At 66.3% G+C, this 19196-nt stretch overlaps 2 protein-coding genes across 2 annotated transcripts; both read left to right on the top strand.

Annotated features, from left to right (window-relative positions):
* Positions 1 to 1007: 1007 nt before the first annotated feature.
* Positions 1008 to 5212, top strand: CRELD2 (cysteine rich with EGF like domains 2). Its single transcript, XM_049771657.1, has 10 exons — positions 1008 to 1145; positions 1248 to 1330; positions 1430 to 1540; positions 1626 to 1717; positions 2157 to 2333; positions 2859 to 2954; positions 3451 to 3534; positions 3719 to 3817; positions 3924 to 4076; positions 5069 to 5212. Exons 1-10 carry the CDS (start codon positions 1008 to 1010, stop codon positions 5110 to 5112), a joined length of 1077 nt encoding a protein of 358 aa, XP_049627614.1. The 3' UTR covers positions 5113 to 5212.
* Positions 5213 to 16635: 11423 nt separating this feature from the next.
* Positions 16636 to 18465, top strand: PIM3 (Pim-3 proto-oncogene, serine/threonine kinase). Its single transcript, XM_049771766.1, is given in 7 exon segments — positions 16636 to 16720; positions 16821 to 16930; positions 17028 to 17078; positions 17199 to 17568; positions 17839 to 17855; positions 17857 to 18016; positions 18111 to 18465. Coding segments are annotated over 7 exon segments (981 nt in total). The 3' UTR covers positions 18299 to 18465.
* Positions 18466 to 19196: the final 731 nt, after the last annotated feature.

The raw sequence follows: 19196 nt of genomic DNA, 5'->3' as shown, positions 1-19196 counted from the left end.
AGGTGCTTCGGGGGACCACGTGAGGCGCGGGAACTGAGCAAGGGTCAGCCACGGGCAAGGCCAGCGTCCTCCCCGCTGTGCTGCGGCTCCGACCCAGCTTCTGGACCCCTGGAACGGGGTTCTACGGAGGAGGCCCACTTGGGCCAGCGGGGTGCAGCGGAGAGCGGTCAGGAGCACCCAACGCCCAGCCGGTTCTCCCCGAAGCAGACTGCGGGGACAGGCCCCCTCGCCGGTGGGCGTGCGCTGTGCCTGCCGGGAGGTGGCGGCGGCGAGCAGCTGCAGGACCCGCCGCGGCCCCGGGACGCTGTCATCCCGGGGGGACCCCGAAACGTGCTGCGAGGCGGGGGCCGGGTCCCTGCAGCGCCGGGTTTCCAGCAGCCGCCTGGGTCTGGATCTCGCCCTCGCCCTCGCCCTCGCCCTCGGCCTGCTCGCCCCGCCGCGCGCCGACCTCGCCAGCCCCGGAGGGTCCCTCGCAGCGCAGCGGCCCGGCCGGCCCTCGCCGGAAGCGGAAGCGCGGCGCCGGAACTCGGTGAAGCGCGTGCCCTCACGTAAGATGGCGAACAGCACCTGGGCCCCCCCCCACCGGCCGCGAGGCGGGCCCTGCCCGGAGTCGAGATGGCCGCGACCGGAAGCGGAAGCGGAGAGCCAGGGCGGGGGCGAAGCCTTGCCCTCACTGGACATGGCCGCCCGTGCCTCGGCCGCGAGCGAGCCGTGCCCGGAGTGAAGATGGCGCGAGGGCGGGGCTCGCGGGGGCGGCCGCGCGGGTCGGCGCTGACTCGGGGCCCTCCGATTGGCCCTTCCGTGGCGGCCCGCTATTGGCCGGCTCGGCGACGGGGCGGGCGGCGGCGGCCAATCGCGCGGCGCGGCGCGGCGCGGCGGGTGGGCGTGGCCTCGCGGGGACCGCATCCCCGCGAACGGCCGGAGCCGGGGCCGGAGCCGGAGCCGGAACCGGTGCGGAGCGGCGGGTGAGCCGTGCGGGGGACGCGGTGTCCGTGGCCGAGCCCGCCATGCGCCCGCCGGCCGGGGTCGCGCTGGGGCTGCTGCTGCTGCTGCTGCTGCTGCCGTCGCCGCCGCCGTCGGGCGCCGCCGAGCCCAGGCCGTCGCGCTGCCAGAGCTGCCGGGCGCTGGTGGGCAAGTTCAGCCAGGTGGGCCGCGGGCGGGTGGGCCGCGGGGGGCCGAAGGGTCGGGCCGGGGGCCGGGGGGAGACGAGGCCCAGGCCCGGGCCCGGCTGACCCCCGCCCCGCCAGGGCATGGCCGACACGGCCAAGAAGAACTTCGGCGGCGGCAACACGGCGTGGGAGGAGAAGCGCCTGGCCAAGTACGAGTTCAGGTGAGCCGGGGGCCGCGGCGTGCGGGGCCGGCGCCGAGTCCGAGCGAGCGTGGCCCGAGCCCGAGCCCACCGAGCCCTCGCCCTCGCCCTCGCCCGCAGCGAGGTCCGCCTGCTGGAGATCGTCGAGGGCCTGTGCGGCGGCGGCGACTTCGAGTGCAACGCGCTGCTGGAGGAGAACGAGGAGCACCTGGAGGCCTGGTGGCGGCGGCTGTGAGTGCCGAGGGACGGGCGGGGCGGACGGGGCGGGCGCCCCGCGGGAAGCGCCGACCGACGGGCGCGCCGCCTCTCTCCGCAGGCAGAAGCAGCACCCCGACCTGTTCGAGTGGTTCTGCGTGCGGACGCTGCGAGTCTGCTGCTCCCCGGGAACCTACGGGCCGCAGTGCCTGGGTGCGCGCGCGCGAGCGAGCTCCGTGGCTGCGGGGCCCCTGGGAGGCCTCAGCCCAGCCGCCTCGCCCGAGTTCCCCCCGGCTTCTGGTCCCCCACCCGGGCTGTCTTGCTGCTGTCGTCGCTGTTTGCTTGGGGGCCACACCTGGCGGCGCTCGGGGGCTAGATGCTCAGGAATCACTCCTGGCAGGCCTACGGGACCCTGTGGGATTCCAGGGAACGAACCCGGGCCCGTCCCCGGTCAGCTGCATCAAGGCAGACACCCTAGCGGAGGGCTGTCTTTGGGGTCTGCGCCAAGTCCCTGGAATTGGAGCTGCAGCTGGTTCTGGGCTCCCTCCACTCGCTTCTGTCTCCCTCTCACCCAACTACACGAGGTCTGCAGCCCCTCCCAGGCCCAGCCCTCCGCCGGGGCCAGTGCCCTGAGCGGGATCTGTGCCCACAGAGTGTCCCGGCGGCTCCCAGCGGCCCTGCAGCGGGAATGGGCGCTGCGGCGGAGACGGCAGCCGGCAAGGGGACGGCGTCTGCCAGTGCCACGCGGGCTACAAGGGGGAGCTGTGCCTGGACTGCAGCGACGGCTACTTCAGCTCCCTGCGCAACCAGACCCACAGCGTGTGCACAGGTGGGTGCCAGCCTTGTCCCATCTGGCCAGCCGTGGGGGCCAGAGGACACGTGCGGCCAGCGGCGGGCACCAGCTTGCAGGGCATAGCCCTGCCTGTCAGGCCACTGTTGTCACCTTCCCACCAAGGCACCCGAGTCAGTCCCGTCCTCCCACCCCATCAAAAGTGCTCCATAGGGGCGGAAGCTATATAGCACAGCGGAGAGGGCATCTGTCATACACGCGGCTGACTCGGGTTCCATCCCTGGCATCCCAGAGGGTCCCTCAAACACCACCAGGAAAGACCCCTGAGTGCAGAGCCAGGAGTAATTCTTGAGCACCGTGGGGTGTGACCCCCCACAAATTAAAAGCCAGTTTCTCTCCCTCTGTGGCCCATGGCATCACCAGCCCCAGGAGCTGCATCCACTCACTCCCCCAGCGAGGAACCCAGGCCCCCCCCCCCCCCCGTCCCTTCGCTGGTGTTTGCACTGAGAGGGCAGGCGACACTCGTCACAGGGACCCCCTCACAGCGCCCGCTGTGTCTTGCAGGCTGTGACCAGTCGTGTAAGACCTGCACAGGCCCCACCAACCAGGACTGCAGCCAGTGCGAAGTGGGCTGGGAGCGCAAGGGCGAAGCCTGCCTGGGTGAGGTGAGGGGAGGGCAGGGGCTGGCAGGGGTGTGGGGACCCGTGTTGGAGAGGAGCGTGGGGAGAGCAGAGGCGTGAGCGAGGGGAGGGGCGTGGGTGCCCTTCCTCCCCTTCACCAGTTTTGGGGCCACCCCTGGTTCTGTGCTTGGGGCTCTCAGTGGGGCTCGGGGAACCAGAGAGGTGTATTGGGCTCAAACCTCCCCCTTTGGCCATCTCTCCGGCCACTGTTCTGGGTCTGTGCTGCCCCCGCCCACAACCAGCCCCATCCTCCCGCACAGGCCAGACCTCACTCAGTTGTAGGGCTGCGCTGTGCCCGCAGTCTCACCACAGTCTCAGCCCGTCCCATCAGACCCATCCCACCCACCCACCCAGGGTCCTACTCTAAGCGGTCCCGTGTCACCCCCTCAAGGAAAGGGGCCGTGCGGGTGGCGCTGCCCCAGTGACCGGCATTCGCCCAAGGGTGCCCTAACCGTGGCCCGGCCACTGTGTTGCAGACGTGGACGAGTGTGTGGTTAAGTCCCCGGCCTGCAGCGAGCGTCAGTTCTGCCTGAACACGAACGGCTCCTTCTCCTGCGAAGGTAACTGCAGGGCCCCTGGTTGATTCCTTTCTGGGGTGCTGGGAGCCTCAGGCCGGGATGCAGGCTGTGTGCAGGCTGCTCCTCCTAGCTCTGCCACTGCCCTGGGCCGAGCCTGCAGCTGGGAGGGTGAGGGGGTTTGTAGGGCGCCCCCAACCCCTGCCTCTGACATGCCCCCCTCCTCTAGACTGCGACTCCACCTGTGTGGGCTGCACAGGGAAGGGCCCTGAGCACTGTAAAGAGTGTATCTCCGGCTATGTGAAGGATGAAGGTGGCAAGTGTGCAGGTGAGGGACCAGGGGGGTGGGTCACACCCTGTCACCCCCACCCGCCCTCGGGGAGGCCCTGGGGAAGCAGCTGCCCCTTTCCCTGCCCACTGCTCGGTGCTCGCAGATGTGGACGAGTGCGCCCTGGCCGAGAAGGTGTGCCAGCGGCGGGATGAGAACTGCTACAACACGCCCGGGAGCTTCGTGTGCGTGTGCCCAGATGGCTATGAGGAGACGGATGACGCCTGCGTGCCGACCCCCACGCCGGCCACGGGGACCGGTGAGTGACCGGGGGCTCCAGAGCAGCAGTTGCTGCCCACCCAGCCCCAGGCTAGTACTGACCCTCTGCTTGGCCCCTGTTGGGCCCAAGGTCCACCCTCCCCTCTGCTTGGTCTCACCCATTGGGGAGGCCGAGGGCACCTTCCACAGTGGTGCCACTGGGGCCCCAGAAGAAGCAGGGTGGGAAGGAAGTGGGGCCAGAGAGGTCAGACAGCTGAGGGTATTCGCCTTGCACATGGTCGACCCAGGTTTGGTCCCTGGTGTGAGCTATTTGAGGGCCGGAGAGATAGCATGGAGGTAAGGCATTTGCCTTTCATGCAGAAGGTCATCAGTTCAAATCCCGGTGTCCCATATGGTCCCCGAGCCTGCCAGGAGCGATTTCTAAGCATAGAGCCAGGAGGAACCCCTGAGCGATGCCGGGTGTGACCCAAAAACCAAAAAAAAAAAAAAAAAAGAAATATTTGGCTGAGTATTCTACTTAGCCCAGCAAGGGAGTAAGATTCCCAGGCCCCCAATCCGGGTAGGACAAGAGACACCAATCCGGTGGTGATTCCGGCACAGGAAATAATCCACACACACGATTGGGAAAGAACAAGCCAGGAGCCCACACCGCAAGCTGAACCCCACCAGCTAGCAGCTCCACCACACGGACCTGCTAGCCAAGATGGCGGCTGCCCCTCCAGCCTTCCCAGGGAGACTTTATTGGGAAAACAAAGTCCGCTTCCAAGAACGGGCAAGGTCGTGTGAAATCCGGCTAACACCAACACTCCGGTCCCCACGCTGTCTCCAAGCACCTCCAGGAGTCTGTCCCGAGCTCCACCAGGAGTGACCTCTGATCCAGGAGGCAGCCGTGGGCTCTGCTGGGCGTGGCCCAAAATTTTAAAAAGGGGGTAACAAAAAATGAGAGATGATGGTGACAGGTGTCCCAGGACAGAAGACTGGGGTGCCCAGCTGGACGCGGCTACGATTCTCATGCCCACTGTTTCCTGACAGAGACCCCAGGAGAAGGTGGATCGGCTCCCCGGGAAGACCTGTGACTGTAGCCCGGAGTTTGCCGGGAGTTTCTGTTCCGGACAGCGGCCTCGCCTATTTTGATACTGTTCTTTATAATAAAGCAAGCATAGGGGTCAGGCCGGAGCACAAGGGCCTGAGTCTCACTGAGCCGGGTGCGAGTCACCTGAACTGGGGGCATGTGGGTGGAGGGGGGGGACGAACATTGAGGCGCCTGGGAGGAGAAGGGGCTGAGGCTGCAGGTGCAGTCGGGGACGTCCTGGGAGGCACAGACTGCCAGCAGAGGGCCCCCCTGATGCACCCCTCAAACCCACCCCAGCCTGAATCAGCACCCAAGTCTGTCCTGCTGCCCTGCAGCCACCAGGTGGCAATGTGGGCCCTCACGGGTCCTGAGCCACCCGTCCCTGAAGCGCCCAGGAGCCCTCTCCACCTCCCCACACCTTGATGCTGCCTGGGGGGGTGGGGGACCCTGCCCACTGACTCCCTCTGGCTGGGGTGTGGCATTCCCGCAAGCATCTCCGGTGCTAGTGACAGGGTGACCTTCACTACCCACAGAAACATGCCTCCCACACACACATGTGGTCCCTGCCCTCTGGAGCATCAGACCTGGGGCCACGATGGCCAGCACGGGGAGCTGTGACCTTATGTCCTGGTAGGATGGGGGGGCAAAGCGTCTCCCCAGTTCAAAGGCCAGGACCCCACCCCGCTCTGTTGGTGCCCCCATACACACATCTGCCAGCTCCAGAGCCCCACCAGCCCTTTCTCTACACCCCTTCTGGGGCCTTGTCCCTCCAGCCTGCTGGTCCATAGGGTTGGCACGTGGACAAACCGTTGCTGGGGGGTTGCTCCCCACCCAGTGCTCCTCCCACGGGCTCACAAGCTGCAGGCTGAGCCACTCACCCTCACTGCACAGCAGGGCCTTGGCCCACGAAAAGTTTTCCCCTCCAAAGCTACTGTCCACTCCGCCCATTGGGTCCCCTCCTCCGGGACCCTCTGTCCCTTAGGCTACTCCCCATGTCTGCATGGCCTGACCCCGGGGGGTCTACCCTAGTGAGCCTCGAGTCTGTTCCTTCAGGCAGGTGGGAGATGCCCTCAAACAGTGCTCTGCCCAGAGGCAGTGCAGGAGGTGGCCTTGGGTCCAGTTGTGGGTGTCTTCCCAGGGATCAGGCTGGCCAGACCTGCCCCCCTCGTCCCTGTCGCTGCCACAGGGTTGAGCTGTGGGACCCCACTGAGCAGCTCACCCTGGTGCGGGCCTCAGGTCCCCAGTGTGACGGGCACAGAGCCCTGCAGCCCCCTCCCGAGCAAGGCCAAGTCCTTGCCAACACAGGCCCAGGACCCACGGGGACTGCACAGATGCCGTGACGTGGGCTTCCCCTGAGGACTGAGGTGCCGCCCCTGGACACTGGCCAGGGCTCTGGGCCCAGCTGGCAGCGGGGGTGAGGACAGTAGGTGCTCCGACCTCACTGCTGACGCCAAGTCCCGGCAGATCAGTCACCGGTGGCGTCACCCATGGGCCGGGCCACACCTCCCCAGCGCAGGTGCCACTGTCACCGCCAGCGTCCCAGCCTGGGCACTGCCACCAGGAAGCCACCATGGACACCCGCCTTGCCACCACCGAGGCGGGTCTGGGGGCTCCTCCACCCGCTCCAGGGTGGCCAGGATGAGTCAGGCACCCACCTACCTACCTGGGCTATGGCCCAACCTTCCCCCACACACCCCTCATTGCCCACCCTCCTTTCCCTCCTGCCCAATCTCCATCCCCATCCCTCCTCCCCGCCCCTTCAACCGAGCTGAGCTGAGTCTTGGCATCTGGACATGCGCGATGGGACCTTCCTAGACCCGCAGGTGGCCGGAGGGTGCTCCCCGAGAGGCCTGCTGTGGGGATTGTCCAGCCGGGCAGGGGTGGTGTGAATTCCGGTGTCTCACGCTGATGCCATGACACTGGGGACCACTCAGGGGCCGAGGGTGGTTGGCTCTGCAGCTGAACCACAGATATTCACAGGACTCGCTGGGTCCTGCCACCCCGGGGGGGGGGGGGCACAGGCCGACCCAGTGTCACATTCCCCCACGAGGATGCACGGGGTGAGGACTCGCGCTGCCTGAGAACAGCCTTGACAGCGGGGTACCCCGGGATGCCCCTTTGCAGGCTCCGGTGAAGGTGGGAGACCTAAAGTGACCCCAGACTGGCTGAACCGCTGCGGGGTGTCAGCCTTGGGGTCTCTGCACAGAGGAGGCTGCATCCACGCTGCGTCCGTCCTCCCTTCACAGCTCAACAATAGTCTCTGAGCACCCGAAGGCCACCCAGAGCCCACACGACCGCCCACAGCCCTGGGCACTGCAAGGCAGCCCAGACGTGGCATCCTCCCCGCCACCTGAATGCAGCCTGGTGGTCCCAATTGGTCCAATTCAGCTCCCGGCCTGAGTTCTGGGCCTCAGAGGTGCCCACCTCTGCCTAGTTGGGGCCAGCGCACAACGGGCACTGGGCAGGTGGCACAGGCCCTGCCCCTGCGTTGGGGTGGCCACAGAGCCTGAGTCACTGCTGCCCCTGGCTGTGGCACCCACGATGGGACTGGCACGGGCTGGCGCGGCGGCGAAGGGCCCAGTCCTGTTTACGGAAAAGGCGCGGCCAGGCTACACTGGCCCTTTGTGGGGAGACAGGAAACGAGGATTTCCAGGGCCCCCCCCCATGGCCAGCGCCCGCCCGCTTCCGCCCATTCTGCAGCATCTGCCACCCGCCTGTCCTCTCTGTGCCCCGGAACAGAGCGGAACCAGGCCCATGGCAGGAGCAAGAGCCCTGAGAGCTCTGGGGTCCCTGCACTCACGGGGGTCCCTAGAGTATCTTATCTGGAGGCCCAGGGATGGTGCTAACACGGGGAGAGGGCAGGGCAGGCCCAGCCCTGGGAGCTGAGTCGGGGCACTGTGCTGCCCAGACAGCCTGGCAGGGCAAGTGTGCACGTGTGCGCAGCATGTGCGTGTGCTCCAGTCACGTGTGTACACACACTCAACCTACCCTTACCTGTACTCGCATGGCCTGTCCTTACACTCTCGCGGCCCATCCTCAACGAACACACGTGCATTCTCACGACCCATCCTTTCACAGGCACACACAACATGCACAAGTCACGTCTTCATACGTGTCCACATGCACGCATCCCATGTTTTCATGTGCACACCCTATGATCCCACGAGCACACAACACACACTCTTGACCTGCCCTTACATCCTCATGCATGTTGACATGCACACACCCTGTGTTTTCACATGTGCATACCACACACCTCACGTGCAAATGCCTCATGTTCTCATATGCACACCCTGGAGCTCTCACATGCAGACACACCATGTTCTCATACACATAGCATCTTCCCACATGCACACACCCTGTGGTCTCATGCAGGTGCACCTGTGTTCTCACACACATATCACTTGGTCTGACCCCATACATACATGCACACTACGTGTTCTCACATGCACCTCGTGTTCTCACATGCACACACCCTGTGCCCTCACATGTGAACATCCGTGTTTTCCCGCACACCCCAGGTGCCCTGCGCCAGAGGAGATGCAGCTGGTCCCAGCCCTCCTGCCCCACAGGCCCAGCCCCCAGGAGGAGTAGCTGCAGCTGTGCCGGGGCTCAGGGCGCCTGGTACGGAGCAGAGTGGGGGCTCCCTTCCCCCTCCTGCAGCGGCTCCCACAGCCCCTCCTCCCTGGGATGCCGCAGACACCCCACACCCCTGCAGACCCACACACCAGGCAGGGCGCTGGGAGGGCCGAGGCCCAGCTCAGAGAGACCCAGGCCTCCTGGAAGAGCGCCCACCCACTGGGTTTGAGGCTGCCTGGCCCCTCTGCAGGGCCCAAAGTGCTGAGGTGGAAGGCCTGGAGGACTGCAGGAAAGTCCCAAGGTGAAGGACATGGGGGCAGTCAGCTCAGGGTGGAGGGCGCTGGCCTGGCACACAGCCGGCCCAGGTTCCATCCCACAGGGTCCCTGGAGCCCACCAGACACGATTCCCGAGTGCAGAGCTAGGGGTAGCCCCCGGGCATCTCCAAGTGTGGATCAGAACCAAAACAAACCTGAGGGGCACTGGAGAGAGAACACAGAGATAGGGTGTTCGCCTTGCACGCAGCTGATCCAGGACAGACAGTGGTTCTAATCCCAGAGTCCCATCTGGTCCCCCAGCCTGCCAGGAGCGATTTCTGAGTGCAGAGCCAGGCATAACCCCTGAGCACCACTGGATGTGACCCAAAAACAAACAAACAAACAAACACGAGGGACAGAAGTGGCCCAGTGCCGGGTCTGCAAGGTGAAAGTGGAGACATGAGCCCTCAGAGCCTGGCGTGGGGCAGCATCAACGTGGGACCCCAAGACCCTCCCTGCTTCAGGGCCCTCAGCCGGATGCCCCCTCTCCTGAGGCCTGACTGGCTGTGACAGCGCTGCTGTGTGTCTGCAGCAGGGACTGAGAGAAAGAGAGACAGAGAGTGTGAGTGGGTGAGGGAGTGCGTGAGTGAATGCGTGAGTAAATGGATGAGCGAATGAGTGAATGAGTGAGTGAATGAATGACCAAGTGAGTGAGTGAATGAGTGGGTGAGTGAATGAGCAAATGAGTGAGTGATGAGTGAATGAGTGAATGAACGAGTGAATGAAATGAGTGAGAGAATGAATGAGCGAGTGAATGGATGAATCCGTGAAAGACCCCATGAGAAGCTGACAATGACAATGTCTAAGCGACTGAGTGACAGCGAGAGTGAGTGAGTGAATCGAATGGATGCATAATGACTGAAAGGGTTTTTGAGTGAATGAGTGAATACAGGGGCGACTGAGAGAGGGAGTGAGAGAGAGAATGAACTCGGGTGACTGAGGAGTGAGTGGGTGACTGAGTGGGAGTGGGGACGACTGCAGGGGGCAGCGGAGAGAGAGCAGCCATGAGGGGACGCTAGGAAGGCCGCCCAGTGCCCAGGCCTCAGCTCGCCATTAGCCTGGAACATTCCAGCCCTCACCCCCTACACACACACACACACACACACACACACAGGTCGTGTGAGGGCAGGAGAAGGGCCCCACAATGCTGTGCGTGGGGCTTCTCGGAGCCCCAGACCACTGGTGCCTGGCAGTCAGGCTCCACCTCCCGAGGGGACAAAGGCGCAGCTGTGCAGTCTGCAGGCAACTCGCGTGTGGCGGCGACAGTGGCTCTGACAATCATGACTGACCCTCGAGTCTCCTCAGAGAGGACCAGGGCGCCTGTAGCCCTCACCTCGTGTGTGGGGCTGTGTGTGTGGGGCCGTGACATGTTTCCACAGGGCCGGGGTGCCCCTGGGGGACTGGCAGCTCGAGAGCTGGGTCTGTTCGGGGCACAGAGAGGCACGTGGGGATAGATGCAGATGGGGAAACTGAGGCAGGGCGCAGCAGACAGGGCAGCAAACGGCAGGCAGGACAGGAAGGGCCCCGTCCTGGGAACCTAGCCCCAACAGGCACATTCTGGAAGGTCAGGCCCCTGGCACCAGTGTCCTGGCCAGCCCAGGGGCACTGGCTGAGTGGCAGGCCGAGGTGCCGCCACGCTCTGTGCCGTGCGTGCCAGGGTGGGGGAGGGCCCGTGCTGTCCCTGGACACAGCCTCCATGGCTCCGTTCCCACCTGTCCTGGACAGCAATCCCGGGACACGGGCCTGTGTTTATTCAGGCCTCGCCCTGCACACACGGAGGAGCCCAGGACACCCCACAAGGACTCCATGTCCCCTGGGCCCCGCCCGCATGCCCGCGGGGACTGTGGACAGCTCTTTTCCCCTTCACCCCTTCCTGTGGCTCCCACAGCCCCTGGACCCCCATTCTCATCCCAGCCAGTGCCTGTCCCTGCTGTCTGGAGCAGTCAGCTGGGGTTTGCAGCCAGTTGGCACCTCCAGGCTGGCTTGGGGCATCCCCTCGCCCCGGCCCAGCCCAGGGGTGGCGGAGACTTGGGGCTGCAGGTGCCTCAGTGGGCCAGTGTCCTCTGGCCAGGGCTGCCCTGGGAATGGGCAGGCGGCCGCATCCTTGGGGCTCTGAGCCTGGCGAGAGAGGGCAGGTGCTCTCTCCTGAGCTCGTTCTCAGGGGGCCGCACCCCACCTGGTCACAGAGGAAAGCCCAGGGGTCCTAGCGGTTGGGACTGGTGTCAAGAGCCCAGCAGCCAGCGGGCTGGGAGCTGTAGAATGGGGTGAGCTACAGGACGAGGTGACCCGGAGCACCCCGGGGAGGACCACGGCCAGCCCAGAGGTGATGGTCTGGGGCTGAGACCCAGCTGGCTGGGCCTTGAGTGGAGCATAGCACATTGGGGAGGATGTTTGCCTTGCAAGCATCCAACCCGGGTTCGATCCTCAGCATGCCGTAGGGTCCCCTGAGCCTGTTAGGACTGACTCTTTTTTGGGGGGCGCCCACACCCGGTGGCACTCTTGGCTCTGCGCTCAGAAATTGCTCCTGGCAGGCTCGGGGGACCCTATGGGATGCTGGGAACCGAACTCAGGTCCAACTTGGGTCGGCCACGTGCACGGCAAACACCCTGCCACTGTGCTCAGGAGTGATGCTTGAGCACAGAGCCGGGAGGAAACCCTGAGCGCCCTTGGACGTGGCCCTGCAACCACGGCGCGACTGGCCGCCCAACCTGATCTAGGCCCACTAACCTGGGCCTGCCTCTCCTTGTCCCCACGAGGCCCAGGCCAGGCGAACCACGCTCGGGGCCCCAGAACCCATCTGACTAGGGTGTGCTGTGCTGTGTGCAGCCGTCACTGCCTCAGGTGTGTGTGATCTGGGCCAGCGCCAGGAGGCCGCAGCAAGTCACCTGCGTCATGGGTAGCTCCTGGGCACGGGCCAGCGGGCAGCCCTGAAGGCTGGGCCCCAGGGGCGGGCAGCCGTCACGGTCCACAGGCAGAGATGGGGACACGAGGCCAAGCCGGGTCTGACGCAGGGAGACGACAGCTGGACGGAGCCGGGATCCCCCGCACCCCACCAGGCTCTCATGGTTCCCCCAGCGTGCCAGGAAGGGCCCGTCCCTGAGCCCCGCCCTGTGTCTTGTCCTGGTTCCTGGTTCCGTCTAGGCCTCCCCTCCTGGTCCTCAGTCCCGTGCCCCCCAGAGTTCCCCAATTCTGAAAATACTCTGGCTCTTCAGGCCCCAGTTGTCCCCTGCCCCCCCCATCCAGTCCCTTCTCTGGCCCTTTTTATCCCCCAGGACTGGTACTCTTGTATTCCCAAGTCCCCACTGTCCCGCAAGACCCGAGCTGCTTCCTGGACCTGCCCCAGATCTGCTGCACCCCACAGCCCCCAAACCTGGTTCAGGACCGGGGGACGCGGCACAGCGAAGAGGTGGCTGGGAGAAGCTGGAGGGGCCAGGCTCTGTCCTTCTCACACCCCAACAGGGCTGAAAAGAACCTCCCTGCTGCCCCCTACCCCAGGTTGGAGGGCCCGGAAAGGTCTAGTGGTGAAAGAGCCCCAGGGAGGTGCTCGGAGGGGCAGGGCTCAGACTCCTGTGCGGTGACCTGACCACTGGGCTATCCTGCCGTCCCCAACCCACAAAGTGCCCTGGGCCTGTTGGGAAACTAGAAATCAGTGTTGAGTTCCTAGGGTAGGGCAGGGACTGGGATGGGGGAGGGGAGGGGAGGGGAGGGGAGGACGTGGGCGGGGGTGGGAGTAGGGGTGGTGGTGCAGGGGTGAGGTGGGTGTGCAGGCTCAGAAGTGAGGTGGTGTAGGGCTGAGTAGTGGCAGCGAGCAGGGGTGAGGCACTGTGGCCTGATATGAGTCGCCCACTGGCAGGCTGAGCTGTAGGGCAGCAGCAGTCCAAGCCCCCCTCCCAGGCTGCAGAAGCTACCGCGGATCGTCCTGGGGTCTTCGTTCCAGGTCCCGAGTCAGTGTGGGTGGTGGGGCTCTGGGCACAGAGCAGGGTGCCAGGCGGGGCCTGAGCGCCTCACGGGCACAGTCGGTGCAGAAGCGTGACTTGGGCCGACTCATCCGGGGCTGGACTCTCTCCCTGCCTTCCCACTTCCAGCCTCCGGGTGCCCGAGCCCCAGGCTGCTCCGTCGGCACTGAATGTGCAGTGCTCCACTGGCCCAGCACCCAGTGAGCCCCACAGGGGGAAGGAGTCCGGGACTGGGCCTGCAGGCAGGGAGGGAGGAGACGGGCCCAGGGCCATGAGTGGGACCAGCACTGAGCTGGGGAGGGACCCCCTATCCGCCAAGGCCCTGGACTCGGGGTCCAACAACCCCATCTGATTTTTGCTTTTTGTGTGTGTGTGTGTGTGTGTGTGTGTTTGTTTTTGAGCCACACGCGGTGGTACTCAGGAGTTACTCCAGGCTCTGCACTCAGAAATCGCACCTGGCAGGCTCAGGGGACCATACAGGATGCTGGGGCTCGAACCCAGGTCCATCAGGGTCTGTCTATGCCGTGGCAGTGCTATCGCTCCAGCTCTTTTTTTTTTTTTTTTTTTTTTTGGTTTTTGAGCCACACCTGGCGGTGCTCAGGGGTTCCTCCTGGCTGTCTGCTCAGAAATAGCTCCGGGTAGGCACGGGGGGACCATATGGGACACCGGGATTCAAACCAACCACCTTTGGTCCTGGATTGGCTGCTTGCAAGGCAAACACCGCTGTGCTATCTCTCCGGGCCCAGCCCCATCTGATGCCAGCCCCAAGGGCAGGCAGGCTGCCTCAGCCTCAGGGTTCCCGTGAGCCCCAGGCCCTCCTCTCCTGATTAGGCCCCTGAGTCCCTCCCTCCCGACCTTGGGTGCAGCTGGGCTGGGGCTGGAGGTCAGCGCTGGGAGGGTCACGGCCCTGCAGCGCCCAGCTGGCTCCTCCTGCCTCTCACAACGCCTGCCCTGGTGCCCTGGGGAAAGTTGCAAAATCTGAGGGTGCCTGGCCATCTGCCAAGAGGGTGAGAGGCTGGAGGGACGGGGCCCTGGTGGCTGCTGGGCACCTCCCACTGCGGCCAGGCCAGTAGGACGGGGTGAACACCCAGAAGGGATGAATAGAGGGGTTTGGGGCCCTCACACTGTTCCAGAGCTGGGAGGTGGTCAGAGGAAGGCAGGGTCGGCTCCTGTGGCCTTGGCTCTGGGCAGGTGGGGGTCTTGGGAGGCTTCCGAGGGGGCCCCTAAAGGGTCAGGTAGGGGCCAGAAAGCAGATCCAGGGGGTGAGGAAGAGGAGCCCAGAAGTGCCCCACTCTGAGTGTGATCCAGCATGGGGCACAAGCGTGTGAGCAAACACACATGCAACTGTGTTGGGGTGGCCACGTATGAAGAGGTGGCATGTGAACATGTGTATGAGAGTGTGTGTGACCGTGTCTAGACATGTTTCAGGGTATGTGGACACATGTGTGGACATGTGAGGGTGTGTGGACATGAATGTGATGGGACACATGAGGGTGTGTGGACATGTGTGATGATGTGTGGGCACATGTGAGGGAGTGTAGGCATGTGTGTGAAGGCACATACGGGCATTTGTATGTGGATGTATGGACATATGTTTCCATGTGGACATGTGTAGGTGTGTGTGAATGTGTGCGAGGGTTGTGGACCCGTGAGGGCGGGTGTGACATGTGTCAGGGTATGTGGACAGGTGAGGGTGTTGAGGCCAGAGACATGGCACAGCGGTACAAGCGTTTGCTTTGCAAGCAGCCGATCCAGGACGTGTGAGGGTGTGTGGACATGCGCGTCAGTGTGTGAAGACATTTGTGGGGGTGTATGGACATGTGTGTGGACTTGTGAGGGCAGGTGTGGCTTTGTGAGGTCTCTGCATATCAGCGTAGGGAGAGCGGCAGCCTGGCCCGGACCCGGGTCAGGGTCATGGCAGCCAGAGCGGCGCAGGGCTGTGAACCCCAGGCCCGGCATCTCTCCCAGCCTACGCTCTGGCAGCCCCGGCCCCGCCCGAGGTCACTGGGGCAGCAGGACGAGCCCCCACCCAGAGACACACACACACACACACACACACACACACACAGCGGCCTCCCCTGACCTGGGTGTGTCCGGTGGGGCCCGGAGCTATTTTAAGGCTCCCGGACTGGGCCTTCCAGGAACCCGGAAAAAACAGGCAGGACAGGCATCCTGCAGCCCGGGGAGGGGCTGCCTCCCTCTCAGAGATGAATGGGGGCGCTGGGCAGACCACAGGGTACTCTGCTCAGAGCCGAAACAACACTCATATACACACAAAACATGCATGCACACACACGTGTGTCCACACTGATGCATGAGCACACGTGACAGCAGGCACAGGAGAACACATGTGTATACTCTTGCACACAGGTGGAAACACGTGCGTGCGTCAGACAGGTGTGTGAACCGCGGCCTTCTGTGCATCGCACGTCCTGGTCTTCATGTCCAGACCAGCTGTCAGGGAGCGATACGGGGAGCCTGGGAGGACACACGGCGGCCTGCTCCGAAGAAGGCAGGAGAGCGCAGGGGGACCTAGTCTGGGGCAGGCACCTCAGAGCCACACCTGGTCCTAGTCACCCCCGGGGCCTGGGCCAGGCTGCAGGGCGGACTCGTGGGCTCGGGGTGCGGGGCCTGGTGCCAGGCCTGGGACCCTAGGCAGCCCGGGAGCTGGGCTGGGCTGGGCTGGTCGTGTGGATGCCGCAGGGGCCGCGCAGCCGGACGACAGGATCTCGACCTTGGGCCTACGTGAGCCCAGGGCGCGGGAGCGGGGCAGAGGCCTGAGGGGCAGCCGCGGGCCAGGAGGGCGGCCAGAGGCGAGGGGGCCGGGAGGCCGGGCGGGCGCTGCGGGCAGGCACCGCACCGGGCCGGCGGGGCCAAGGAGGCCAGGAGCGCGGGGCGGGCGCGAGAGACCCCGACGTGGGCTGGCGGAGGAGCAGGCCCCCTTGGGCCGGGCTGCGGGTCTCCGGCTGCCGCACGCGCCCCCGCTCTCGCAGCGCGACGAAACCGACGCGGAGCCGCTGGTGACCTTCCCCGAGGGGGCGGGCCTCGAGCGAGAAAGCCACGCCCACACCGCAACGCCGTTGGCTGGCTCTGAGAGTCAGCAAAGAGGTCGGCTCCTATTGGCTCGAGAGGTCCCGCCCCGCGCGCCGGGCCCCGCCCACCCACAACCACAAAGCGCGCCTCTATTGGCTGAGGCGGAGGCTCCAGAAAGTAGCTCGCTGCCCGTGGGCTCCGCGGCCCCGCCCCTCCGTCCGGGACCAACGCCCGCGCGCCGCTGCGCGTGCGCAGAAGGCTTCACGCTCGGCACGCCGTGCGCTTCCGCGGCTCCCTCTGTGCGTCCCTCCCTCCCTCCCTCCCTCCCTCCCGCGAGCCAGTCCCGGCCGCGCGTCGCGCCGTTCGCCACCGGCCTGGGGAGATCCGGGTCCGCTCCGGTCCCGGACCCGGCGCTTCCTCCTCGCGGGGAAGGGCGTGGCCCGCAGAGGGAGGGGCGTGGCCCGCGCTCGCCCCGCCCGCCGCGGAGGGATCCGCGCGTGCGTCGCGGCCCAAAAGCCTGGGGCGAGGCGACCGGGCGGCAGAGCGGCGCGTCGGGGCGCCGCGCGGAGGGAGGCGCCTGCCGGCCGGTCGGTCGGTGTGTCCGTCCGTCCGTCCGTCCGTGCGCTCCGGGCCGCTCGGGCGCGATGCTGCGGTCCAAGTTCGGGTCCCTGGCGCACCTGTGCGGGCCGGGCGGCGCGGAGCACCTGCCGGGGAAGCTCCCGCAGCCAGGTGGGCGGCGCGGGGCGGGGCGGGAGGCCGGGGCGCCGGGCAGCGGCCGCGGCCACTCACCCCGTCGTCCTCCCCCCTCCGTCCTCCCTCCGCCCCGCAGCCAAGGCCGACCCGGGGAGCTTCGAGGCGCTGTACCAGGTGGGCGCCGTGCTGGGCAGCGGCGGCTTCGGCACGGTGTACGCGGGCAGCCGCCTGGCCGACGGGCTCCCGGTGAGTCGGGGCGGTGGGCGCCGGGCCGGGCCGGACCCCGACGCCCCCAGCCCGGCCCGGCCCGACCTGACGCGCCCCGCCCCGGCTCTGCCCGCAGGTGGCCGTGAAGCACGTGGCGAGGGAGCGCGTGGGCGAGTGGAGCAGCCTCGTGAGTGCGGGCGGGGCGGGCGGGCCGGGGCCGGCGGGGCCCATGGCCGCGCGCCCTGACCGGCCGCGCGCCCTGACCGCCCGCCCGCCCTGACCGCCCGTCCGTCCGTCCGTCCCTTAGGGCGGCGCGGCGGTGCCCCTGGAGGTGGTCCTGCTGCGCAAGGTGGGCGCGGGCGGCGCGCGCGGCGTGGTGCGCCTGCTGGACTGGTTCGCGCGGCCGGACGGCGGCTTCCTGCTGGTGCTCGAGCGGCCCGAGCCGGCGCTGGACCTGTTCGACTTCATCACGCAGCGCGGCGCCCTGGACGAGCCGCTGGCGCGCCGCTTCTTCGCGCAGGTGCTGGCCGCCGTGCGCCACTGCCTGGCCTGCGGGGTGCTGCACCGCGACATCAAGGACGAGAACCTGCTGGTGGACCTGCGCGCCGGCCAGCTCAAGCTCATCGACTTCGGCTCGGGCGCGCTGCTCAAGGACACGGTCTACACGGACTTCGACGGTGAGCCAGCGAGCGGGCAGGGGGACACAGCCCGGAGCAGGGCCCGGGGCGCGGGCGGACGGACGGACGGGGGAAGAAGCCCTGGCACCCGCCCACCCGCGCCCTGGCTGGTGGCTGCTTGTTGTGAAAGGCGACCCGGGCGGCCGCACGGGACCCGCCTCCGCCCCGCCCGCCCGCCCGCCCGCCTTCCCTCCTGCCCTCCCTCCCTCCTGGCAGGATGGCAGGACTGACCGGGCCCCGTGAACCCCACCGAGTCCGCTCCTCCCGCAGGCACGCGCGTGTACAGCCCCCCCCGAGTGGATCCGCTACCACCGCTACCACGGCCGCTCGGCCACCGTGTGGTCCCTGGGCGTGCTGCTGTACGACATGGTGTGCGGGGACATCCCCTTCGAGCAGGACGACGAGATCCTCCGGGGCCGCCTCTTCTTCCGGAGGAGGGTCTCACCCGGTGCGTGCCTGCCTGGGGGGCGCCGGGGGGGGGGGTTGCGGGAGCCCCTCGCCGCCGGAGCAGTCTCCCTGACCGGCCCTTCCCCGCTCCCCAGACTGCCAGCAGCTGATCCAGTGGTGTCTGTCCCTGCGGCCGTCTGAGCGGCCCACGCTGGACCAGATCTCCGCCCACCCCTGGATGCTGGGGGCCGAGGCCGGCACCCCCGACGGCTGCCCGCTGCGGCTCTGCGCCCTGGACCCCGACGACGCGGCCAGCACCACCTCCAGCAGCGAGAGCTTGTGAGGGGCCAGCCGGCCTGCCCGCCCTGCCCCGTGCTTACAGTGCCTTGCCCCACGCCGCTCCTGGGCCGTGGTCCGAGCTCGCCCCGTCCAAAGACCCTCCTGCCCACCCGTCTTCCCGCTCCTGTGCTGCTGCTGAGGGGGTCCTGGCCTGTCGTCATGGACTCCCGGGCGTCCCAGTGCCCTCCTCCTCCTCCTCCTCCGGGAGACTCCCGGGCGTGCACAAGCAATGCAACCAGGACTGCCCACCCCGCCTGGCTGAGTCCTTATTTATGGTGTGATCCCAGGAGGGCCCGGCCTGCTGGACTATTTATTTAATTTATTTGTGGAGGTCCCTCCCCCAGCGGCCGGTCCTCTCCCTGAGTGTGAGGGGCGGGCGGCTTTGGGAAGGGTCCTGTCCCGTCCCCTTCCGCTGCTCCGGGGAGATGGACTTGTATAGTGGCTAATTTAAGGGGAGTGGCCCTCTGAGCCCCACAGGTGGGTTTTTAAATTATTGCTCTTGTACAGTTCGCCTGTGGGTTCTGGAGGCGGGGTGGGCTGGGGTAGGGTGGGGCGGGAGGAGTCTCAGGCCTTTAACTTATTCTCACAGCTGCATTTCGGGGGCCCTCTGTGGGCCCGCGAACAGGGTGGGGGGGTCTTTTGAGTTTCAAGTCCAATGTCGAGATCCTATTTTTTTATACAGGCATTTCAATTACATTTGTTTTGTACATACGGCCGTCTGTGTTCATTGCTGGGTGGTGCAGTGGTGTCGGGAGGGCGCAGTGGATGTGGGCATCTCCTGGGCTCTCGGCGCTGTACACGCAGGCCTGGCTGACCCTACAGAGCCAGCACCTGCCTGGATAGGCCCTGGCAGGGCAAAGTGTTCTGTCAGGGAGGCCTGAAGTGGGCAGCTAGGGGGTGGA

This window comes from Suncus etruscus, chromosome 4, assembly GCF_024139225.1.
Source record: "Suncus etruscus isolate mSunEtr1 chromosome 4, mSunEtr1.pri.cur, whole genome shotgun sequence".
Classification (NCBI taxonomy): Eukaryota; Metazoa; Chordata; class Mammalia; order Eulipotyphla; family Soricidae; genus Suncus; species Suncus etruscus.
Note: the sequence above shows the minus strand (reverse complement) of the source record. Positions and strands in the feature narration are given on the sequence as shown.

What these genes read in the sequence shown, in the direction of transcription:
- CRELD2 (XM_049771657.1), top strand. Translation starts at nt 1,008, where the DNA reads ATGCGCCCGCCGGCCGGGGTCGCGCTGGGGCTGCTGCTGCTGCTGCTG. An exon ending in CTACGGGCCGCAGTGCCTGG is followed by an intron (nt 1,718 to 2,156) that starts GTGCGCGCGCGC and finishes CTGTGCCCACAG; the next exon opens with AGTGTCCCGGCGGCTCCCAG. An exon ending in CGGCTCCTTCTCCTGCGAAG is followed by an intron (nt 3,535 to 3,718) that starts GTAACTGCAGGG and finishes CCCCTCCTCTAG; the next exon opens with ACTGCGACTCCACCTGTGTG.